The 25,247-nt window shown below is 43.6% G+C and overlaps 1 protein-coding gene across 1 annotated transcript in view; it reads left to right on the top strand.

Annotated features, from left to right (window-relative positions):
• syne2b (spectrin repeat containing, nuclear envelope 2b) overlaps positions 1-25,247 on the top strand; it is a 140,106-nt gene that overhangs the window by 13,696 nt on the left and 101,163 nt on the right. Inside the window, exons 8-34 of the mRNA XM_086147898.1 lie at positions 631-731; positions 2,480-2,569; positions 3,149-3,262; positions 3,380-3,517; positions 3,858-4,022; positions 4,654-4,766; positions 5,792-5,960; positions 6,101-6,197; positions 6,900-7,099; positions 7,380-7,544; positions 8,764-8,904; positions 9,756-9,857; positions 11,224-11,400; positions 11,520-11,678; positions 12,008-15,352; positions 15,543-15,677; positions 16,882-17,075; positions 17,482-17,563; positions 17,657-17,757; positions 17,846-17,966; positions 18,740-19,024; positions 19,411-20,006; positions 20,291-20,443; positions 20,526-20,676; positions 21,634-21,792; positions 21,896-22,063; positions 22,728-22,829. Of these exons, the coding sequence (XP_086004024.1) occupies positions 631-731; positions 2,480-2,569; positions 3,149-3,262; positions 3,380-3,517; positions 3,858-4,022; positions 4,654-4,766; positions 5,792-5,960; positions 6,101-6,197; positions 6,900-7,099; positions 7,380-7,544; positions 8,764-8,904; positions 9,756-9,857; positions 11,224-11,400; positions 11,520-11,678; positions 12,008-15,352; positions 15,543-15,677; positions 16,882-17,075; positions 17,482-17,563; positions 17,657-17,757; positions 17,846-17,966; positions 18,740-19,024; positions 19,411-20,006; positions 20,291-20,443; positions 20,526-20,676; positions 21,634-21,792; positions 21,896-22,063; positions 22,728-22,829 (7,523 nt within the window). The remainder of the gene's footprint in view (positions 1-630; positions 732-2,479; positions 2,570-3,148; positions 3,263-3,379; positions 3,518-3,857; positions 4,023-4,653; positions 4,767-5,791; positions 5,961-6,100; positions 6,198-6,899; positions 7,100-7,379; positions 7,545-8,763; positions 8,905-9,755; positions 9,858-11,223; positions 11,401-11,519; positions 11,679-12,007; positions 15,353-15,542; positions 15,678-16,881; positions 17,076-17,481; positions 17,564-17,656; positions 17,758-17,845; positions 17,967-18,739; positions 19,025-19,410; positions 20,007-20,290; positions 20,444-20,525; positions 20,677-21,633; positions 21,793-21,895; positions 22,064-22,727; positions 22,830-25,247) is intronic.

The raw sequence follows: 25,247 nt of genomic DNA, 5'->3' as shown, positions 1-25,247 counted from the left end.
TTCAGTTCATAAGAGATTTATAACCACATATTCATATAAAACAGCCTCTTGTTGATAATCAGCCCAAGGCCCCTTCAAGATTAGAGTGATGCTATATGTACTAAATGGGAACCGTTAATAAGTATTCAAAAATAATTTATTAACTTCTATACTCCCCGCACTCACTTTAGATTTGTCAGGTGTAATATTTGAATTTAACTATTTTTAAGACGTCACCCAAGATAATGTTGAGAATATCAGCAAGAAAACAGCATGAACAAAGTTTGAATTTTAAACCTTAATTCGCAATTGAAAAATATAAAAATTAAAACAGTGAGAAATATAAGAAATTCACGGAAATTCTGAAGTAATGTTCTGAGTCTTCGTCGTAATTTATCTGTCACTCTTCATCCCCAAAAGTTTCCAATTCCGCCTCTGTGATTAATTCCCATTTCTCCGGTTACTTGAGAGCCATGGCAGAGCAGCCAGCTTGAGGGCGAGTAGCTCGCAGTCAGCTGAACGCCTCACTGCAGTTTCCCCGCTCATAAATTGGTGACTTGTTCGCCTCCCCCCTCCGAGATGCTTATCAGCTGCATGTTGCGAGGGAGAGTAGTCTGGAGCAAATAACGATGGAGGATTATGACGATGCAGATGTGGATGTGCGGGACCCGGACGAGAAGTCCATCATGACCTATGTGGCCCAGTTCCTGCAGTACTCCAGAGACCTGCCACCCCTGGATGAAGACGTGCAGGTGGGCCTGCTGCTTTTGTTTATGAAATCACCTCCAGGTGTTCCGGAATTGCCAAAATTGTTCAAATCCAGAATTCAGCAAAACACTTTACTTTGAAAATGATTGAGAAGTTTAATAGAAAATTAGTTAGAAAACAGACAATAGTGTGTTTTTTGTTTTGTTTCTTAGCATTGTTGTGTGTTCGCTAGGGTGTGTTTGTTGTGTATGTGCTTCAATCTCTGTTTTGGTTTGTTTTTGTGTTCCGCTGGGTGTCTGCTCCATTCTATGTGTATATTCTGTATGCTGTTTGTGTGTGCGTGTGTGTGAGTGTGTGTTCTATACTTTGCTCCTCTCTCCCTCCGGATCTCAAAACCGCAAGTTGACTTTCTCCACTAGAACAGTGAGTGTATTATGGTGTCTGGATCATCTGCTGCTCCTCGTGGTCCAAACAGCCTCCTGGAGCTTCAGAACCTTTTAGGTCTTAAACCTCTGTTTCTCTGGCCAATGTCTACTGGAACGGCGGGCGAATCTGAGTCTGATCTGACGGTTAAAGGTTCCGGGCCTGAAGGGAAATGAGAATCCATCTTTCACACTAAATCAAAAAAAACAAAAAAAACAAAGGAAACTGTGTCTCCATCAAAACAGCCCTAAAATGGCAAGGGGCTCCAAGAAAAATTAAAAAATCATAAAATATATAACCTTTATTTAACAAAGAAAACCACAGTGAGATTAAAAATATCTTTTTCAAGTGTGTCCCAGCCAAATTAGGTAGCTGCAGTTAAAAAAAGTAACTACAATTATCCAGACAGACGATCAGCAGCCATACATGCTATGAAACCATAATAATCAAATAATCAGACTTCTGGGTCACAAGCATACTAATCCAAATAAACATCCACAAGTGCTTGTGTCTGGCGCAATGTGGTCCAGCATTCTCTCATAAACATCTAGCGAGACCAGGCCTTTCAGTTTCAAACTCAGTAGTTCATTCCACGCAACGGGAGCAGCAAACTTCAGAAATTCTGCCACATATGGGGTGTGGGGGCTGTGGAGAGCCGTAAACCACAGTATCATCAGCATAAGAATAAGAATCACATCGGAGACATTGGGGGCAATATTATTGGTGCAGGGTAAAAAGAAATGGTCCTAGGACCGCTTTTGTTACCCAAAGAGAGGGGTATAGCTGTCAGCCTGCAAGCACTGCTTTCTTTCTAAGTAGTTTTGAAACCAACCAACAGTTTCTCGCTAGGCTACTCTCAAGCATCAGTAGCTGTGAATGGTCCGCTTCATAAAAGGGTCTGCAAAGTTTTGTTTATTGTCAATAGAATCAATAAAATCATTAAAAACTTCAAGCTCTACTGCTATTGTGCAATGTATTTTTCTAAAACCAGTCCAGTGCAATTATATAATGTCCCACTAAATCATATAATGTCAGAGTATGCTTATTAATATATGACAAAAAATTACATTTAATCCATAAAACCAACCTACTTCACTGAAAATGACATTTGTTATTTACATGTTCACGACCTTGATTGCCCATGTAGTTTCATCCCGCCCCTCCCAAGCGCTGGTTATGTGACCACTGGTCCCAGAAGATGTAGAATTTCCAGATTTTAAAATGTATTTTTGATGTGATTTTTAAAGGTTATTTTTTTCCAACTGTTTGTTTCAGCGTATCCATTTCTAACATCCATGTTGAATCACTGCCAAATTACCAACAACAAATCATCTCTTTCTCTCAGTCTTGAACTTCCCTCTTTCCTCAGACTCAGTATATGACTCCACCCAAAGCTCCTTTTCCCGTCACACTTCCTGTCCACTACACTCCCGCCATCTCCACTTCTCCTTTCAGACAGGTAGCCATGATATCACCGACCACCTGCTGTGATATCAGCAACCGCTTGCTGTGATACGCATGGTGGTGTAATTTGACATCACTAATCTCCTGCTGTGATATCACTGACTGCTTGTGATAACACAACTAACCCCCTTCTATGACGTCACTAATCGAGGGTGCAGACATCACTGATTATGCGATGTAACATCACTGACCACCTGATTTGATGTCACTGGTCTTTGACATCATTGACCACTTGCTGTGATACCCCCATGCCGAAAAATGATTTAAATCTAATCTAAAATTCCAAGAATTTAAATAGCTTATAAACGATTGAAAATTTCAAGATGTCACTTGGAAGGCTGGAGATCCCGCTTATGATTTTCTCAAAGATCCCCTTAAAGGTCAAGAAAGACTTCATACACTATTAAGAAATTGCGTTCAAACTAAACAGAAATGACGGAAAAACGATGAAAATATTTTTAAAAAGCAGATGTCACAGATGTCACAACATCGGGGATCTTGAGCTGAGCTCCGACCCAGTTAAACATTCCTTGTAGCGAATAGACTCTGGGTGACCCCCTCTCTTCTTTAACAGGCAACGCCGGACCAGAAGATGCAGGAGGTGACACGCTGGCTGGTTCAGGCATTTGAGGAGCTGCTGGAGGGCTGGAGCTCCACGGAGGGCGAAACATATTCAGAGAGATATCATGTAAGTCCAGAGCTACTGTGCTCAATTTGAAAATCAAACAAAATGATAAAAACAGCCTTCTTGGCTGTTAGTTAATGATTTATGAGATTTTAATAAAAATGTAACGCTTCTTCTCAGGTGTTCCAGACCTTCCTGGTTTCTTTCAACGAGCAGCGGCATCCCATCATGCCCCTGTTGACGGCCATGAAGCGGAGTGCAATGCTGAGTGAGGAGCAGCGGGGCCTGAGGGAGGCCTGGGATGCCCTTAGCAACAAGGTAGGGAGGCGGGGCGGTACCAGGCAGAGACAGACCCTTTCGCTCAAAGATCAACTTGAAAACGTTAAAGATCCCCCTTAAGATCACCTCACAGATAACCTTTAATATTCCATTAAAGATCAATCGAGTGAGGGATTCCATCTCGGCTGGGTTTTGTCCACAGCATTGCCAAGAGAAGCTGAATATTGCCCTTCTTGTCTCTTAATGATCCCTGTCGAGATCACCTTAACCACACTCTAAAGATTACTTAAAAGATCAACTTTAGAATTCCCTTCCACGTTCCCTGAGGGATCCCTCTCAGTGAGTATTTGAGTCTCACAATACCTGCTTGTGTCCACAGCTGAGGGAGTACCGTCTGGAACTGGACATAGGCCTCCCAGCCCCCCTGGACTTGGTGGCCCGCTGGTTGCTGGGTGCTGAGGGGATTCTCACTGAAGAAGGAGGGGGATGTGGGGACCACGGCGGGGCTGCTGCCAACGCCAGAGAGAAGCAGGAGTTGCTCAAAGTAAGTCCTTAAAAAATCTGAATGGATGAAAATAACATAAAAGATACGATAATAATATCTAAAAATGGGAAATATAAAAAAGCCCCTTGATAGGCATATTGGACATTATTTCTATGAAAAACAAGAAATATAATTTGAATAACAAAATCATGCATGGTGTGGTTTGGGGGTTAGAGTGGTCATCCTTCGAATCAAACATTCCTGGTTCGATTGCCGTGCTTCTCAAAGCTTGTCGATGTGTTGTTGAACAAGACACTGGACCCCTAACTGCTCCTTTGGCACTGCTAAGTGACTGCTCTTCCATGGTAGGTTTAATGCAGAGAAATTATTTCATGAAAGGCATGAATTAATTAAAATAACATTAATAATATCTTTAAGAACAGTTAAATATCAAATAAAGAACTATGACAGGGTAATTATATCACTGTATAAATATAAACCCCGATAAATTGAGCAAAAATGTAATTTAAATCATTTGAAAAAAAACTATGACTGTTGAGAACAGTAAAAATATATTTTTATTGTTCTGATAAATATTGTGGACAGGATTAGACCCAAACATAGGATTTGTCAATATTGAATTATGTCCAGCAGTGAGAGGGTTAATGCTCGGAGCTGCCCGTGTTTCTAGGTTTGCCTGGAAGAAATGCCCGAACACTTCAGGACCTTCCAGGCCTTTCAGAACCTGGACCAGGATGGACACCCACTGGTCCCAAATGAAAAGATGGAGGAATTGAAGAGGAGGTAAGGTAGCTTGGTTGCGTCCTCTGGTTTATTCTTCCACAAAACAAAAAAAAAGGGCTTCCTGTCTGGGTTCAACCATAGGGCCAGGTCTATTGTTTTTTAAGTCAACAGCTAAAAAAATTATTTTTTGAAAATAACCTGGATGAAGTGGATCAGATTTTATTGTACCTAATTGTTCACCTGGACATCAAGTAATCAGCAAAAACAAAAAACAAAAGAGACAAGCTGAATATTTCAAAATGAATTACCTGAAAGTCAGGAAAAAATACTTCAAAGTAAAATAAATATGATATGGGAAAATTACTTTGCATTCTTTTCCTTTCGTCTTTTCCCTTCATGGGTTGCCACACAGAATCAGTCTTCTCCATCTAACCCTATTCTCTGTATCCTCCACTCTCACACCAACTACGGTCATATCCTCTGTCACTACGTCCAACCTGTGGCTCCCAAGCCACATGCGGCTGTTACGTTCATGTCAATTTTTGTGTTTTTTTTTGCTGTGCGCGGAAAACGCTGGAGCGGCATGTGATTGCACAAGTAAAAAACACACAAACATGAACATGAACTAAAGAGCCGCTTGTGGCTAAGGAGCCACAGGTTAAGAAAATTACTTAGCATATTTATAAAATTATCACTTATAAAATATAAAAAATAAAATGTATAAAATAATCACTATCAGATTGTTGAAGAGGATGTTTGCTGACTTATTTCAAAATGCATATTTGTCTTTTTTTAAGTGTAATTTTATAATTTATCTTTATGAATGTATTTTTCATTTATTTATTTATTTTCTGTCTATTTAAATTCATATATAAATATGTTTATATTTATTTACATCATTTTTCAAGATATTTAAAGTCATTTATTTATTTATAGTTATTTTCTTGTCGCCTTCATGCACCCTTATAGCGCTGCAAAAGTTTTGAAATTGACAAGTATTTGAAAGTCAAAGCATTTCTCAAAAAAATAACTCAACAAGCAAATTTTAGATTTTTCATCACCATCATATGATGTGTGTGGACCAGGTTCACGGGCGTGCGAGTGTCAGCCAAATACCACAGCATCAAACTGGAATACCAGGAGCACTGGCATGCTGTGCTGGACCTGTTGGCTCAGATACAAACCAGACTGCGGGCCTGGAGGGGGCCGTACCTTTCCCCAGAGGCCTTGCGGGTTCTGCTGCAGGAGTGGAACGTGAGTGATGTCATTTTAGAAAATATTTCAAGAAAATACATTAGGAAGCTGGAGCAAATTCAGGAGTTTAGCAAGGATAGAAGATTACGTGGGGGGTTTATTGGTGTGTGTGTGTGTGTGTGTGTGTCGTTGTGCACCAGGAGCTGGTGAACACACAGGAGTTGCCTGTCATGCTGGAAGCAGCCCTTCACAAGTTGAAGCGGGTTTCAGAGAAATATTCTAGCAAATCTGCTCTGGGTGAGTTCTTCATGATTTATTATCCCTTCATTAACTCTTTACTAACTGTTTATTAACATCTCACAAGATTTTGACTGAAAGCAAAAGGAACCAAAAAAAAATGTCCTCAATTGTTTCCTGTGGTTAATAATGACCTTCTTGATGCCTGTGTTGGGTTAAACTGCCCAAAGGTACGTAGCGTGAAAGCTTCAGAACTGAATATAAATATGAAAATTTAAAACAAACACATAAATAGTACTGATTCAAATTGATTCACTAAAATCTAAAGCAATAAAGGGCTTGAAAGAAAGGTCCAAATGAAATATGTCAGATTTATTATATCATTCATAAAAATCTAATGAGCATTTCAATGAATAGCAATGTATGCATGGACATTTCTTATCATGTCCTCATCCATCATTGAAAGTTTATTGCTTCCATTTTTGTTTTCCAGGTATCCTTGGACATATTTATTTTGAAAAAAAGGAAATATAAATCTCCACATAAATTGATAATTTCCAATAAATACTGAAAAAAAGGAGGAACTCATTTATCAGAAATTTTGTGAAAAACTATATATACCTTAATATGTTTAACTGATGTATTTTTATATTTTTAAAACCTTCTGTTCATTGTCAGATTCAGAAGAGCTTACTTCATCTGTTATGGCATTCAAAGACCTCCACATTCAAAGAATAACTGAGTAGTGCTTTGCCCCCTTAGCTACAGACTACCAACACGTCAGTCAGCAGGTGAAGCAGCTGGAGGAGGATATTGCTGCGATCCTGGAGGAGGTCACCTCCTCCAAGACGACGATGAGCCGAGTTTTGAGCGCCTGGGACTCCTACAGTGATGGGCTGAGCTCCATGCAGGCCTGGCTGCTTCAAGGTGCCGCTGCACACGGCTATGCCCGCGGACCAGAGGTGTGTTCAAACAATATGAGGATATAGAATTCTAAAAAGTTTTATCAGCTACAAAACAACCAACGTATGGCTGACTTGCATGTTTTTAAAGAAATGATGTCATCTTTGCTGACAGGACGCAAGAAAAATGTAATTTATATGTTCGAAATCTTTATTGCCCATTAACGAACAACAACGATTTCGGCTGTTCCATCCACAGAACAAACAAGGGCTTCTGAAGATTTTCCCTAGAAAGTTCCCTATATAGGATAACGTTTTCCTTTTCTATGTTGTTCTGAAGGAGCCGCCCGAGTCGGTGGCTGAGTGGGGGTCCCAGCAGGCCCGTCTCAATGAGCTTGGCAACTTCCTGGTTGAGATCATGGACACCCAGACCAGCAAGGTTCTGACTGAGGAGCTGCAAAGGCTCAACACACACTGGGCCGAGTTCCTCAAGAGGAACTCGTTTGTAAGTTCAGTGTTCTCTTCTTTGACAGTCGCTACAGTTAGTCCCGGGCCTCTAAGGTCTGGACTCGCTCGGTGGGCACCCAGACTCCTCGGTCTTTGTGTCCAAAGAAGGGCTACCAAGTCATATTGTCATGATACACTGATATGGACTCCTAGAGCTTTGTGTGATCAAATCGACCTTTTCCCCTTTTTTTTTGGTTGCAACCCTCTCGCCTACATGGACATGGACTTGTGGAGAGATCGACAGCTCGGTCTTTGTGGATTTAGATGAACCCTTTTGTCCAAGGGAGTCAAACTCAAATACACAGTGGACCAAATTTTGAAAAATTGTACAAGTTAGGGGCTGGACTGATCCGATGGTTGTGGAAAACATATTGAATATTATCTTATTGCACATATTGAACCTGGAACTAACAAAGCCTATAAGTTATGGCCTGTAAACCAACATTAATCATCAAATAATGGAGTTTAATGGAGTTTGACACATGCTCTCGTGTTCGTTGACCAAGACCTACCCTCTAGTATCTGTCTGCCAACAATAGACTCCATTGCTCTTCCTCAAAAAAATAGATCACTTTGTCTTTGAATACCCACATCTACTTCACTCTATTTTCATCCCTAGACCCTCTAGTCTTTGTGGACTTAGACCAACCCTCTCACCTTTGTGGACCAAGATGGACCCTCTTGACCTTGTGGACTTCTGTCAAACAAGGATGCTGCACTCCTAGTAGTTTGGGACTAATTTATTGGTCAAATAGCCAGCCAGGCATTCAGAGATTATATTTTTCATTGGAAATTTGGGACAGCAGAAAGTGAAAAGAGGGATTGTACTGAGTTCTCCATGGTACCGAAAAAACCAACTTGTGAAGGCCAAAATAGGTTTTGGCTGGAATGTATTTTGTAAGTCATTCCAGGCCCAGAGAAGGATGTTGCATCTGACTGACAATCAGTCTGACGGACCACCTGTCTTCCAGTTTGACGGGACCCTGCCTTTACTTTTTACCAATTTAATGTTGATCAAATTTTAACTTTAAGTTTGTTGGAGGTGTTTCATCATATAGCTTTGTGTTCTCTGCATGCTGCATACTCAAACCATATTGTACGCCAGTTACAAAGTGGTTGAAAAAACATCCATTTTTATTTTAACTCAAAAATCATCACAAACACATGCTGATCTGTTGGTTTGACGTCTTGTTTTTTCCCTCCACGGCTCATTTCAGGACACGCTAGCAGAGTCTGGTGCTGGGGCGCGGGCTGGACCTCTGGACCTCCAGGCTCTTATCAGAGAGGCCACTCTTATTTTGAAGGAGCCTCTCGAGACAATGGCCAGCCCTATACGCATCTACAGGAAAAGACTGCAGGTGAGAATCAGGGATAAGTCAAGTAATGTAAGAGGAACCAAATACAGAGGAGTCAAACTGACATCACAAATAAAATACATACATTAACATTTACAACTCTTTTAAAGACATATATCAATAAAAAGCTTAAAACATCAAGTACATTCGGCCTTAAATGGGAAAATCAATATTCAAAAAAATACATTGTATTAATCTTTTAATCTGATGAATATAATCAACATTTATTGATTTGTCTTTGTCTCATCAATGTTCTGATCCTGTGAATCATTTCCAAAATGTGTGTTTTTTTTATTATTTTTATGTTTCAGTTTTTATCTGTTTCCCTAGATACTAGTTTATTTTCTTTTTTAGAATATAAAAATATAATTTCATAAAAATCTAAGCTCAAAAGACCCAGTTTTAAAGCACACCTGTACCGAATAAAACCACCAAGGCCACAATGAAAAGTGAAGATAGAATTATAAGCAAACCGTTTTGAAGAGTCTGGATTCAAATCTGTGAATTAATAAATACAGAAATAACTATATCTTGTATGTTTGCATTTGAATTTCTGTTCATATGTTGTATTTGTTTTCTGGTTTCATCTGTTTTGTTTTGTTTTGTTTTTTTTATGAGTTCGTCATGGCCGTTTTGGTCTTTCATAGTCAATTATTCTGACGCATGAATCTCTGATTCAATATGTATTATTACATCTGAAATACTTAGGAGCAAGAGCTCTGTTATTGTTGCCAATATTGATGTCAAGACAAGGATTTGAGTTGTCAAGATATAATACGGATTTGAGTCTGTGTTCATTTTGTACGTATGCCTTTACTTTGAGGGGTCAGTGATATGTGCACTTCTTTCGACAGCTGATCATGAGGAGGATAAAAGAGGTGGATCTCGAGGCACTTGTTTCCTCCCCTGAATGTCCAGCAGATCAACTGCAGAGACTTAAGCAGGCAATTCCCGAAGTAAGGACCCTGCATTCTATTGTCTGTCCTTGCAGTATAAACTGTTATTACCCAGTTAAAGGCTGAGCTGCACCTTAATTCATTTGTAGTGTTTTAGTGAACCTTTTTAAACTGTCAAAACACTCCCCTATATATTAAAAAAATAGAAAAGGGCATTTCCAGCTTCACTATGACATTTCTCGGATATAACACTGCTACTTCTCCCAAATAACGGGACAGTCTGGTAATCTCGCTGCTAGCCTTGTGGTCATTGCTAGTAACCATGATGTCACAGGCTCTGTGCACACATCCATTACATTACATTACATTACAGTCATTTGGCAGACGTTTTATCCAAAGCAACTTACAAGAAGTACAATTCAGACAAAAAGTGCTATTAACATCCAGATGACTGATGGCAGATGTGGAAACATTCCAGTCAGTACAGTCCAAGCATGCATGAATTTCCCCTACAGCTTCGCGGATTTACTTTTTTGATGTCCTCTCAACAGGTTTAAAGGGCGATTATTTCTGCCTGTATGCAGGATCAGTTGGACCAAGATGGGGTCAGAGTGTCCCAGCAAAGTATTGGGAGTGGCATGTGTTGTAACAGTGATCCAAAATATTCCCCAATCTGATTGGATGTTTAATTACTATTTGGGAAGTTCAAGGTTAAGGTTTCCTTTGTAAAAGTCATAGTGGACATTAACTAAGGTGTCCTGGTATTTCTGCTTGGCACGTAGCATCATGTCTCAGGTTGGACTGTGATGGAATGTAAACACCATCATAATGTATGAGGCAAACTCAAGGGGGAAAAGGGTTTACAGTTCATGGAGAAAAAAAAAATCATCTTTGGATAATCTTACTTTAAGATTCCTGTAACCTTGGTTCACCAGCCACTGTTGATATAAAACCGGATACTGCCACATTTCACTTTGCCTTAAAGGTGTCACAATCTGCTCTGAGGAGCTGGAAGTCGGTCAGCAGCAGTAAAGATTCCAGTATGGAATGTCTGTGGAATACAATGAGGGGGATGTAGAAAGTCAGTTTTTTCCTACCAGTAGTTGACTTTTTCCCAGTTTATTGCACAGTGAATACAGGTTGGAAGGAAATATTCCTGGTAGTGGGGTGAAATTTCCACGCCAAAGGTGGGTGCACCTTTGACCAGAATGTCCAATTACACCAACGATGAGCACAGAAATGTTAGAAATAAATCGACTGGAGTTGTGCCTTTAGTGTCTGTGAGCGCTTCTCTGCTGAAAGACAATGATGTCCTGAAAAATGTCATTTTTAGACCGATGAGGTTTAATGTTCTTATGGTATTTGATTGTTGTAAGTCTCTTGAATCTCCACCGGTCTGTAGCCATGGTTTACCATTTGTTCTCAGGTCCTGCAGACGCTGGGCGAGGCTGAGCAAGTGTGTGCGGAGCTGCAGCACAGTGTGTCGGGTCTAGATGGTCGTCTGGCTGAGCTTCTGTACTGGGAGGCCGAGGCCAGGGAGCTATACCAGCTGCTGAGGGCTGCTGACCGGCAGCGGCAGCGGGGCCAAGACCCTCGAGCTCGGGTGAGATAGGAAAATTTTCCTGGCACAGGGACAGTGAGTCTCTGTGTTAACAAGTATGAAACACTTAAGGACTGATTACAAACACATTGTTTTATTAAGCAACAGTTTGGTCTCCACAGATCCTGATTTCTCGCGGTCTTCAGCTGGAGGGTCAGGTCGTGACAGAGGAACAGGACCTTCAGATGATGGTCATGACCAATCAGAAGAACTCTCCTATCCAGTACCTCCATGTATCTGCCATGCAGGAACGAGTCCGAGCGGCTGTCGCTCAGTCCCAGGTCAGGGGTGACTTTATTCTGACATGCAACTGACTTTTAAGCTTTATATCTCGTAATTACAAGTAAATAATGTTTCGGGGAAGAAGAGGGAAATTCTATCCTTGCAGTGCTGGTGATTGTTACGATTCACACACACACTTTCCTTGGAAATTCGTGCTAATGCAGGTTTCCAAAGACACAAGTATTATGTTGGTTTTTTTTTTTCTGGGTGTTGTTCATTCACTTATCTTTCATTAGGAAAGAAAAGCTGGAAAAGCTGTATTACATATTAACAGCCAGGTTGCTATGCATTATTAAAAGCTTTGCCCCTTTTGTGACTGCGATTCCAGGAGGTGGTCGGCACTCTTAGCAGCCTGGGAGCGAGGAGAGACAGGAGCAGAAGCCCCGTAGAAGAACCCCCATCGAAACTCTTTATCCCTGCTAAAGAACAGCCCCAAGATAAGCATCTCATTCCAGACTTACCGACAATGTCCCAGTCATCTTCCAAGGCCGTCGTGCCACAGATAATTGTACAGGAATACAGGGAGGAGAAGATGACTTCTCCAGAAATGTCATATTCCTACACACATGAGGTAATGCAGACAAGCTTGGAGTCGCCACCACAAGAGGAGGCCCAGGCACAGACATTGACATCAGAGCTGGATGCCCACGACACTAAGGAGCAAGTAGTTATACACCAACTACAGCAAAAACAATTGACAAGAACATTGAAACAACAAGAACCAGGCCAACGGCAATTGCAAGCAGAGGTGGAAAAGCTGGAGCCAAAACAACTTAGACAGCAGCAGAAACGAGAAGGGGAGGTGGAGCAAGTGCAGGTCAAAATGCATCAGAATGAAGATCAGAAGTGTGTGGTGACACAAACACGTTCACAACAAGTCAAACAGATGTCTGAGGTCAGTGAGCAGGCCTCACCCCAACAACCAGCTGGGAAGAAAACTCTCAGCTCCCAGGAACTCAAAACAAGGAAGGCTCAGGCTGCTAAGAACCGACCATGGCTTCAGAAACAAGGCTCTGGTGAGAAGAAATCTTCAAAACCCAAGGAGGATTCCATTCAAAAGCAAGTGCAGGCCACAAAGCCACCACTAGACAAAGAAACAGCATCGTCCAGTCAAGCTAGTCCTCAGCCTGAGCTAAAACAGCAACAAGAGAAAAAATCCAAACAACCTCAGGGTCTTAACAGGCAGCAACACAAACAAGGACAGCAGAAGATAGAGATGCAGAGGCAGCAAGGGAAGCACAAACAGCAGGAACAATCACTGCCGCAGCAGCAACAAAGAAAACAGAAACAGCAACAGAAACAAGAAGATCCAGGCAGTGGGAATAAACCCCAGACTGAGACTCAGTCTCTAGCACCCATGAAGGCTGAAGCCCAGTCAGAGACCCAAACTGTGGTTCAGTCTCAGAGTAATATCCACACTGTAATACATGGACAAGCTGTGGCTCATGTGCCAGCTTGGTCTCAAATCAGACCATCATCCCCAATGCAGGCTTCTCTGCAAAACCAAATTCAGGCACCCGTCCCCTCTCACTTTCAACTTGGCCCTCATCCACAGTCATGGGCCCCTGTGAGGCCACCTTCTCCCAACCTACCTGCACATATAGTCCAGACTGAAACCCATCCCAAGTCTTTGGTCCAGTCTCAAACCACTCCTCAGTCAGTTGCACATGGTGCGCCCCGTCCTCTGTCCCAACCTCAAACTCATTATCAACCACCAGATCACGTAATGTCTCAGACTCAAAGCTATGATCAGTCAATGGTGCAGCCACAGATCCCCCATCAGTCAGAGGCCCAATTCCAGATAGAACCTGAGAAAATGCCCCAAATCCATGTACAATCTCAGTCACAGACCCAAACTCTAATCCATGCTAAATTGACAACTCAAGCACAGATGAAAGTTCTGCCCCAGGTCCAACCACAAAACAATATGGGACCGATGGGACCGTCAGTAATGCACACCCAGCAAATAGCTAAAACGCAGTTCAATAGTGAGGTCGCACCGCGGACTCAAACCCTTGTTCACCAAATAACCTTGCCAGGTCCCCCACAAGCTTCTCTTCAACATCAGACCCAACCTCATCCAACTCATCCAGTCCAGCCTCAGGGGCATCCTCTGACACAATATCCTGTGCCTGCTCAGGCAGCGGTCCATCACTCAGGGTATGTTCCTCAGGAGCAACTGCAGGCTTGGAGTCAAGTTAGAACCTCATCTCCAATGGCCATACAACACCCACAGGCCATCACACAACCCCACATTTACCCCCAGAGTTTTACTCAAGCTAAATCCCCATCTCAACAATGGACATCCAACCAGGAGCTTCAAAATCAAGCCACTCCCGCCCAGGGGCATCTTATCCCCCAACCGTTCCCTCAGCAAAGAGATCTAAGCTCACCAAATCAGGGCTGTCCTGCAGTTCAGGCTCTCCCTCATTGGCACCAAATAGGAAACCTGCCAAGGGGCCCCAGTGGGTATTCTGACATGATGCAGCCACAAATCTGGCCTCAAACACAATCTGAAATTGGGCCCCAGGGATCCATTCAACAGCAGTCTCAGATAGGAGCTTACGAAATGGTTCATATCCAGACCCAACAAAGCCCAGCACAGCAACATACATGGGGACAGGCACCCCCTCATCTCCAGTCCCTTCCTTACCCCCACCCTCAACCATTGCAGTATTCTGTGGTTGACCAGCAGCTCCAAACTCAGGATCAACGTCAGACTCAAATTCAACCTCAAATTCCTCAGTCACATCAAATCAGTCCTCAGTTTCCTTCACAGCCTCAGCCCCGCCCCCAGGTGCAGACACAGTCTCCAATGCAAATTCTGGCACAGGCATCTGTGTCAGGTCTGATGGCAGAACCTCAGCAACCACAGCTCAAGCTTCAGATTCAGCAGCCACCACAACAACCCAAGCCCATGGCGCCTTCAGCACCACAGCTTGAGGTAAACTCACCAGTCCAACTGAAGGATTCATTGCCAACTCAACCAAAACTTGAATCATTGCCACAAACGAAACCTGTGTTACCACCGCAACCTGAGGTCAAATCCCCATCCCAGGAAAAAACGGAATCACTGCTCAAACCTTTACCTGAGTCCCTACAACAACCCCCACAGTTTCAAGATCAGCTGCCAACTCAATCCAAGTCAGAATCGCTTCAACAAACCATGCCTCCGCCCAAGTTACCATCTCAGCCAGAGGTATTGTCATCAGCCAAGCCTGAGGTGGAGTCATCTGAACAGCCGAAGTCTCAGGGTGAGACAACCCCTCAATCTGAGCCCCTGTCCTTGGCTGAGTCCCAGATGGAGTCAACAACAAAACCCAAGGCTCAATCGCTGCCACAGTCTCAGATTCAGTTGTCACAGCAGACCAAGGTGCGGAGCCAAGAAAAAACTCAAACCCAGTCGCCTCCACAACCTGAACGTACCCAAATCGCCATTCTCTCCCAGGTCAGTGTGCTACCTCAATCCCAAGCCGAGTCTCCCGACATCCTGCCGGTCCTGGCTCAGGCTCCTCCCCAGGCCTACTCAGAGGCTTATGCCAAGGCCCAGGCTTTGGCCAGGAATGGGTTTGAGGAGGCAAAGCACTGCTTACAGGAACACATCCTGGAAGCTATCAGCATCTTCAAGGACAGATGTACTTCATCTGAGCAAGTGTCAATGAAGGAGGTAAATGTAATCGCTGATCACATTTATACCTTAAGTAACAGTAAAAAAAATGATATGAGTTTCCAATTTGGGGCTAGTTGACACATTAACTTCATATTTTTACACATCGGTAACTTCCAATACCGGTTTATTAGTTTATCTTGTTGGCTAACTGTAGCCAACTAATCAGCTGATCAAATACTCCCCAATCCCTAAGGAAACCCTGAGGACTCTGGACCCAGAGTTGCTGGAGGAGTTTCTGAGAGCGGCCAAAGGCATGGAGGCTTTCTGTATTCCATCACAGCTCCATGACATGCAGTACTTCACCCAATCTGTCAGGTCTCAGTGGGAGGTAGGAAATAAACTGAATGTAAATCCTGTTAATCAATTGTGTCTGTCAGAATTTTTGAAATATGGTTGTGTAAAACCTCATTCTCTGTAATGTCAGGCATACTGTGTTCTGTGTTCTAATGTTTCTTGTGTGTTTTGTCCAATATTTATGTCACTCAGGCCCTAAGAGCTGAGACCTCAGGCTTTGTCCAACAATTGCAGTTTGAAGTAACAAGGAAGCACTTTAATTCAGCTGCCCTGCGGTGTGAAATGCACTTAATGTCCCATTTAGAAAATCAAGTCGAGGTAGTTCTTCTCCTAGAGCTCTTGGCAGTTGTGCTTTAGTAGATGTTCCTTCTCTGAGGGTCGCTGTTTTTATCAGAATAGTTTTGTTGTACAATCTATTCTGCACTCTACTTTTAACAGCTGAAAACAGCAGAAACATTATAAAAAAATGTACACCAAAGCAGTGGCATTGTCTGGTCAAAAACAAATGAATAGAAACAGCACTCTTTCATCTGCATGCATTAAATCTGCTCACTGCTGTCATTTGGTGATTGGGGCTGTCCTGTCCATCTAGACGTATGTATGGGGGTTTGGCCTCACCTGCTGAGGTTAGCATGCTATCCTGTTAGCTTTGACCTGCTCTCCTCCAATCTCCTACAATCTCAGCTCAAAGGGAACTTTGGTTCAAATAATACACTTCAGCCATGACAAAGACAAACAACAATTATGAGCATTGTCAATGTATGAGGGTTGGTGATTTGATGTTTTAGAACTGAAGGGTTTCTGCCTTTCCTCCTTCAGCTAACGTTTTGAATAAACTGCTCATTAGACAACCAAATGCAAAGGGTGGAGTTATGTCAAGTTTATGAAAAATGTGAAATCATGAAAATAAGAAGAGATCGGACAAAAACCCGGAAAAGAACATTATAGATAGTATAGCTATTACACTAGTTTTTAGTAAATCTACTCAAATGCAGAATTGTCAGGACCTCTGAAAATAAAGGCATCAAAGCAGGGAACGGCACCCGAAGGTGGAAATACATATACACACACACACACGCACACGCACGCACCTCCCTGTTGGTGAATGGGTGAAGGGATAAATGGGCTTGACAGCTGCCGATGGAGACGGTAGAGTTCATGGGCCGGTGGCTGGGAGAGCAAGAGCTCAAATTGGATTCATCAACCTCCCCTTTCTCTCTCTTCTGTGACCCCAACAGGCCTGCTTTGCGGCAGACGCTGGCCTCGCCCAGGCAGGGCGGGACCTGGAAGCCCTGAGGGAGCTGTGTGACATGCTGAGCCCTGAGGACGCCCATCGCCTGGCCCAGACCCAGCTCCAGGAGTGCGAGACCAGGCTGGCTGCCATCCAGCGCCAGTTCAGTGGGGAGCAAGAGGCAGCACCCGCTGATCCGAGGTACCGTTTTTGTCTTCTAGAGTATCTGACAGTCACTGATCAATTGTCACATGCCTGGGCAGTGTGTTTGTGACATTATCATCCTTTCACTTCGTGTCAGTTATTTAAAAGTACTATCCCTGCTGCAGAACACAGTAGTAACGATACCGTGGAGGGGAGTGCTGGTGCTTTGGGTATTGTCATTTTGCCTCTTGTAGTAGTCCAGGCCGCCAACTCAGCCTAGAATGGTCTAGACTATTTCTGGGACGCAGCTGTAACTGCGGAGAATCCCATGCCTCAGGACAGAAACAAAGCCTCATGTTTTTGTTTTTCCTGCTTCTTTTTTTTTTAACCAATCTGTAATTTCAAATAGTGCTTTTGCTCATCCAGATCTAGATTCTGACTTGGCTAGATTTGTTTTCACAAGGATTCCGGCTCCCATCGCAGAAGACAAGATGGCAGAAAAGGAGCCAACAGGACCGGGTGACAAACCTGCGGTATCAGCTGAGGTGTGCCCCCCCCCCCCCCCCCCAAATTTCTTCCAAATATGACATATCTCCTATGCGCCAGGAGACTAATTTCATGGTAATGTCCTTGTACAGGTGTCGCAAATGTCCATACAAACTGTCACCGTTGAGAGGCAGGAGGTTGAGAAACCGTTTCCTGTGGAGGATATGGCCAATAAAAAGGAGGCTCTTGAAAGGTATGATAAAACGCTGCTTTAACAAAGTGATGTTGCTCTTTTTTAATTTAATTTTAATATTCAGAGCATTTGCTTGTCTGATCATTAGATATGAAAACTGCAGGAAGACTCTTCAGGCTCAGCTGGCTAAGAATGAACAGAGCATCAAAGACGTTCCCTCGGATTCTATCTCACTCAAAGATCTCCACAGCCGGCTCCAGGAAATACAGGTGGGCTGTAGTTGCTCGGAGGGGATGGGAGGCTGGGGGTGGCGATAAAATGTTTTATTTGAATTTAATTAATTTAGAAAATATTTTAAATTGTGTATTGATCAGAGTATTTGCTCTACATTTCGGATTTTTTTAAATTTAAAATAAGATTTGGGATTATTTCAAAATCTGTTAAAATTCACGTAAAATGTTTTTATTTTATTCCAAAATGTGTTTTCTTTCACTTCTACATTTATAAATTTTTAAAAGTATTTATTACAGGACACATATGGTAAGGGATATGACGCCTTAATTTATTTGGCTTCATGCTGTCCACTACCAATATTTTTAGACACCGTAAACACAGTCTTTCCTCATCTTCCACCCTCGTCACAATGAAGCCAAACGCAACATGTCATATTGTCATTCCCCATCTCAGCTTTCGGGTGACTTTCGTTTGTCTCATTATCTCCGTCTCTCACCGCATTTCTTATCATCCCCACAAGGGTGTTTGAGGATTTTTTTCGCTGCACTTCATATTTCCTGCTGTACTGTGTCTGTGCGTGCTCAGTGCAAAAAACCCTCTATATATACAGGATATATATATATGTGTGTGTATACATATATACATATATATATGTATATATATATGTGTGTGTATGTATATATATACATATATATGTATATATATATATATATCCTATATATATATATGTGTGTGTGTGTATATATATATATATATATATATATATATATATATATAGTGTGTGAATCATTTGAAATTCTCCCTGCAGTTCCTGCGGCAGGAGACAGAGTCCTTGTGGTCGGACTACACCCTCCACTGCTCCCAACTTGGCCTGGAGCAGGAGATGCAGAAGCAGGAGCTGCAGGAGCAGTGGCACCAGCAGCAGGCCAGTTTCCAGAAGAGGGGAAATTCACTGGGCGCTGCCCTCCGGCAGATCGATTCGACAGAGAACCACATGGTGGACTTCACCGAACGGTTGGACCGGTACCTGAGGCAGCCCAAGGACGTGACTGCCTTCAGCCTGGCCAACACCAACATCCTGCGGGACATCAAGGTCAGACCACGCATCATTTTGGGCAATGTTGGCATTCTAGGTTAAACCAAAGAGAAGAGCAGCGCAGTGAATGCCACACCCTACTTCCACCTACGCACTTGTCTAAAATACAGTAGTGCTCCTGAGGTCCCCCTGTGGGTTCTTGTCTGTTTCTACCCAGGTTATTCGCTTATTTTATTCTAAATTTATTGGTACTTCCATTTTGTTTTACCAGGTGTTGTCCTTCGTGTTGAAAGAATTGAAGTGATTTTTCTCTGAGGGATTTGTTTTTTACTGAAAAATCAATTAATCAAAATCATATTTGAGCAAATTTAGTAATATGCAAATAAGGATGTTTTCAGTCATGGATTAATCTGGTCTATAAACATGACAATTTTACATCGCAGGAGCTTGATGACAACATCCAGAGCGAGCTTGACCAGCTGTCCCGCTTGGAGCTGGACTCAAGCAGCCTGGACCCGCGGGACTGTTTCCCTTTGACCTGCGAGGTGGAGACGCACAGAACAAGCCTCGATCAGCTCCGCCAACAGGTGAGGAAGAGCGAGGCTGCCGCCCGGGCCCTCGACCGCTTCCTTATGTCCCTGCGTGCAGTGGACGAGGACATCTCTGGGGTCCAAGGTGCCCCCTGCTGCGAGGCGGCAGTGTTGCAGGAGCGCCGCTCCAAGCTGGGCATGATCAGGCAAAGCATCGACAGCCTGAAGGAGAAGGCGCCACAGCTGGACTTGCTCCTGCAGGGGGCACGGCTCACTGTCACCAGGGATGGGGTACCGGCCTCGTGCCTGGACATGGTGAGTGCCCTCCTGAGGCGGCAGGAGGAGGCAGACAGCGGGCTGGCAGGGCAGCAGCAGAGCCTGAAGAAGGAAACCCAGAACAAGTCTGCAGGCCTGAGGAGGAGGGCACTGCTGGGGGAGCTGAGGAAGCTGCAGGAGGCCACAGAGAAGACTGGCCTGAAGGAGCCCACCATGCCGGCGCTGCAACACAGGTAGGAGGTGTCTTTGTGCAGGGTCTGTTTGTTTTGTCTTGTTTGTTTTCATACAAATGTAAACAAATATCTTTGTTAGGTAATTACCTGCACCCACCCCTGAAAAAATGTGATTTTTGAAAGTGAATTATCCCACAGAAGATGTTTTAATCCTAGAGGAGATGTAGTTTAAATCCTGGGAGGAAACTTGAATCCAGATTCTGACAAATCCACTGGGTGGTGAGCTTTCAATGAGTGTAGTACGCTTGTAAGATTGCTCAGTGAGGACCTTGTGTGTCCCCAAGACTTCGTGCTCTGTCAGACCTGGAGGAGCAACTGCAGGCCCAGAGCTCTGAGCTCCAGGACCTATGTGACCTTCAGGGGAAGCAGGGAGGTGATGATGTCCTGCAGGATGCAGAGGCTCAGTTTAACGCAATGCAAAGAACTTTGACTGACGGGTATGTAACCACTCCATCCCATGGCAGCCGAAACCGTCTCCTCACCATCCCCAGCCCCAGCACATTGCTCCTCCCCTGACAGGAAGCAGCAGTGCAGCGACCTGCTGGAGCTCCTTAAGCGGTTCCAGAGCGGTCGCAGCCAATTAGGCGCCATCTTGCAGCGAGCAGAACAGACAATTGGAGACCGGGCCTCCTACATGGGCAAGGAGAATCTACAGAGGAGCATTAGCAAGGTGGGACACCTCTTCCTTCTCCTCACTTCACTGTTGCTTCTTCTCCTTTTTCATCTCTTCCTACCTTTCCCATCCCTCACCTTCCTCCTGGGCAAGAAGAACCTGCAGAGGAGCTTTGGCAAGATGAGTCACTCCTTCTCCTAATCCAAATTCTACCCCTACACCTACTGTTCTTGCTGCTGCTCCTCCTTCCACTCCTCCTGTTCCTACTCCACCTGCTATTTCTCTTCCTGCTTCTGTTAGATTATGAACTAGGAGGTTCTCATATCTGGTTCCGTCACCCTGCAGGATTGATCTAATGCCGTATATGGCTTTTCCGGTGACCGTATATGGCTCCCAGACAATTTTGAGTTAAAAAAAAAAAAAAATCAGTTTGGAACTGATTTTAAAATACTTTTGATATTTCTTCATAATACTGTGTCATTTTAAAGTAAACAGAAATTAGTTTTGAAGATAAATTTCACAGGTCACCCGTCGGTCGGGTCGGGAACCAATGGCTTCCGAGCATGTCCGGGTCGTTGTAAAGGTGAAGAAATCAATTTTATCAGATAGCAAATTAGTTTATCTGCCTCAACCCTTGTAACGGAAAAGATGGCGAAAAGAAAAAAAAATACGATGATTACAGTGCATTCCAGGCTGTGTGGACAGAGGAATTTGCATTTGGATCTGCTGTATGACTATAATAATAATAATAATAATAATAAAATTGCATCGATGAAATGGTCAAATATCAAGCGGCACTTCGAAAAAATCCATGCAGCACCAGAGGTTGCATTAAAATACATATTTAATTTATTATACATTAAAAATACTGTATGGCTTTCAGTGAAATATATTTAGAAATATTTGGCTTTTACGGCTCTCACAGTCAAAAAGGTCCCTGACCCCTGATATAATGGATAGAAAATGTAATTTTATGACCCATAACTTTATATGTGTTTGTGAATTTGTGTTCAGGTCCATGACATCAAGGAAGAGCTAGGGGGTCTTGGTCAGAGGATGGAGGACTTCAGGGGGGTCTGCAGGCAGCTTCAGTCCCAGCTGAAGGCCTTCCCCGACTGCAGCAACTCACCTTTCGAAGCCGAGGCTGATACACTGATGGACAGCTGGCTGGATGTGAGTAACCATTCAGCACACAGCAAGAGAGGAGGTCCAAGCTGCAGCGGGGAGCTGAACTAAATGGCAGCTGCTGACCCTGTCCCTATGTCTGGACTCCCAGGTAACAGAGAAGACAGATGCCTACGCGGACAACCTGCGGGTGGCGCTGGAGTTGTGGGAGAAGCAGCTGATGCTGGGCATCGAGATGGAGGGCTGGGTGACAGCCAAACTGGCGCTGTTTGCTGAGGGTCACCCTTTTCACAATGAGCAGCAGGTCCTCGCAATGAGGGTGAGACACAGGCAGCCTGGAGCAACTGCTGGGTTGACTGACCAACAGAGTCTGTTTGCTGTCATTAGAACAAATCCATGGGAAATTGCCTGGATAAAAAAAGACAGGATGTTGATTAGGACATCCAACTTATTTCAGCAACTTGAGTCGAGCACAGGAATATTTTGAGGTCTTATCTAGGTGACATATTTATTTGTACATTATAGATATATTTATATGTCATGTATTGGCGGCACGGTGGCGCAGTGGTTAGCGCTTCGGTCTCACAGCACTATGGGAGGAAATAGGAGAACCCATTTCCTGACAAAGTCCAAAAACATGTGGCAGGTTAATTGGAAAAAAATTGGGAAAATTGCCCCAAATGATTGAGTGAGTGAATGTTGTCTGTCAACTGTATTTGGCCCTGCAATTGACTGGCGACTGGTCCAGGGTGAACCCCTCCTCTCGCCCAATGACAGCTGGGATAGGCTCCAGCATCCCACGCCACCCTGAGTGCAGGATAAGCGGGAGAAGATGGATGGATGGATATCTCATGAATAAATATAATTAAGTTCAGCAATTTTGTTTCCCTGAATTTGACGCTGGAGTCAGAGGGCCCCCGGATAGTTTTTGGAACTGCTGAAAAGGAGTGTTTGACGGAGGCGAACATCCTGGTGTTTTATAGGACGAGATCCAGGCCCATGAGGAGAACCTGCACCATTTCCAGAGGAAGTGTGCTGAGATCCAGGAGTTGCTGCAAAGTCTCGAAGCGCCGTTGGAGCTGCAGGTCAGTTGTAACACCCATCCCTCTTCCTTCTCCTCCTCCTCCTGCCTTAGCTTGAGTGAACCTTAGCTTGGGTGAATGCTTGTTGTGTGATATGACATGGTTACGTCAACAGTTTAGTACTGTGTTTTTTTTTTTTTGGGGGGGGGGGGGGGGTTCTTGGTTTTTACTTTCTCTGCCGGTCAAATGTTGTCTGGACAGTCGTCATCTTCAGATGGCATAGCTAGCAATAAGTTGGCCTTCACATTGACTTGGAAACACACCATCGGGGTGGGAGCTGATGGATCTCTGTGCAGTGTGGAAGAAGTGGCTTTTGCCATGGGAAACCTAATTGGCCACGGATCAGTCAAATCTGATGCGTATGTAAATAGTGCTGTGGTTTTGCTTTTGGAGAAAGTGGAGCAGGCTCACTGACTGGTGGAGTTTGGGATTTTGGTGAATCAAACAATAGTGCCGGTACTACTGCCTAGTCATCCGGCGAGTAAGATCACCCAGTTGATGTGCACTCATTCATTATTGAAGAATTTCTTTGTAGAGAGCTGTCTAGACACGTTTGGGTGGTGACACCAATTTGGAAAGTCATTTCTGGATGTAAGTCTCCACTATTAAAAGTCTCCACTTTCGCCAAACACAACAGCTTCTGAGTTGTTGGTGTTTATCTCCCATTGTGGATGACAAGAAGCAATAAAGGTGAGACTGGGTTTGATGAGACAAAACAGGTGAATGAAGCTTGTAATCTGAGACAGAACTAGTAGAATGAGGTGCTGAGGTTGCATCATACAGTGAAAGATAGGTTATGGATTTATTATTTTATCTGCCTAGGCTGAAGATGCAGATATTTGACTTAAGGATCAGGAAGATGTTGACTCATTAGCAAGAATGACCGAAATGTTTTCTATTGTGTCCTTTGCCAAGATCAGCAGGGACAAAAGTGAAGTGCTTGCTGTTGGTGAGTGCAATAGAGGCCTCCTTGTTGTCCTTTGGAAACTGCCCTCAAAGCAAGATTTATTGAAATATCTTGGCCTGTTATTGGGGCATGGAAAATTGATTAAAAAAAAATTGGCAAAGTCGAAGTGACTACGCTCCCAAATGTCGTATAGAAGCACTGTTGGTATTAAATAAGATAAGATAAGAAACGTTATTGATCCTGATAGTGGAAATTTCTGTACAGTAGTGTAACATTTATGAAAAATATGAGATGAATATGAATATGAATATAAATAGCAAGCGGAGGACAAAAGATAGCAAGACAAAAATCCACAAATACATAGCAGCAGATAAATAGACAGCAGACAGCAACAACAACAACATCAGGGATGACAATGGGCAACATCAAGGAACAGTGAAGGTGAAAAATACACAACTAGAACTAAGAAGCAATATAAATAGAGTGTCAAAATAAATAGAAATGGATAAAACACTGAAACAAAAATAAGCAGGATGTCTCCGGGCTGGGACCAACAAGGACAAGAGAGACAGCAGTGATAGGACATGACATGAATGGGTGAGGAAGTGAATGGGGTATGGATGAGATTGTGGAATTGTGGAAGCAGCACAGGTGCACTCACTGAGTTGTGTGCCAGTTGTGAGAGATGAAACAGAACCCACGTAAGGGTTGAGATGGCACAGTAAACAGAAACAAGGGCGAGCGATGACATAGTCATCCGTGAGGACCAACAGAAAAGACAAGAGCAAGAGTGATACAAGAGACGGAGAGTGTGGGGGAGGAGCAAATTGCGAAACAGAATGACCCGGTCCCACACAGACCCAGTGACCCTCCTCCTCACGGACTATCATCCGCAAGGGGACACAGCAGTTCCCCTGTTGCTGGAACCTCAGTGGAGGCCAGAGTCCTCCCAAAACCGATGCCGCAGCTCAGCATCCAGCTGCTCACCAGTTCTCCGAGCAGCTCAGCCCATCGGTTCGCCTACAGCCGCAACCTCAGTTGGAGTTCTCCTGTTGCCAATTCCTTTTGTCAGTAATATTCCTTTGCAACCAGACTCATAGTCAACTTGCCTTCATTGAGCACTATCTGCTCTGGTGATGAGTCTTGTGTCTGTGTGTGGATCCAACAACAAAACCGTAACGGACCGAACCCCACAGATGCTCTACCTGATCTCCACCTGAGACCTAGATTTAAAGCCATAAACTGGCCGCTCTGACAGACAACATCAAAGTGAAATTAACACTGCAAAACATGGGAAAAAAAAGTCTCTCCAAATAAACCATATGAATGCTATAAACAGAGGCAGCTTGTGTGACAGAGCTGTGTGTGTATGGACAGGCATACTTCAGGGACAGTCCACCCACTGGGGGATCAGATTGGTGACCTGCAGTGGAGGATGTCACAGGGTGTTATTGCAGCAAATTTGTTTTTATCTGTGACAAATCCTGTGTGCTTTCTTCATTCTCAAGTCTTTA

This window comes from Fistularia commersonii, chromosome 1, assembly GCF_037954325.1.
Source record: "Fistularia commersonii isolate RoL2024-O1a breed Wild chromosome 1, RoL_Fcom_v1.0, whole genome shotgun sequence".
Lineage (NCBI taxonomy): Eukaryota > Metazoa > Chordata > Actinopteri > Syngnathiformes > Fistulariidae > Fistularia > Fistularia commersonii.
The sequence above is the reverse complement of the archived record's forward strand: the minus strand, read 5'-3'. Positions and strand labels throughout refer to the sequence as shown.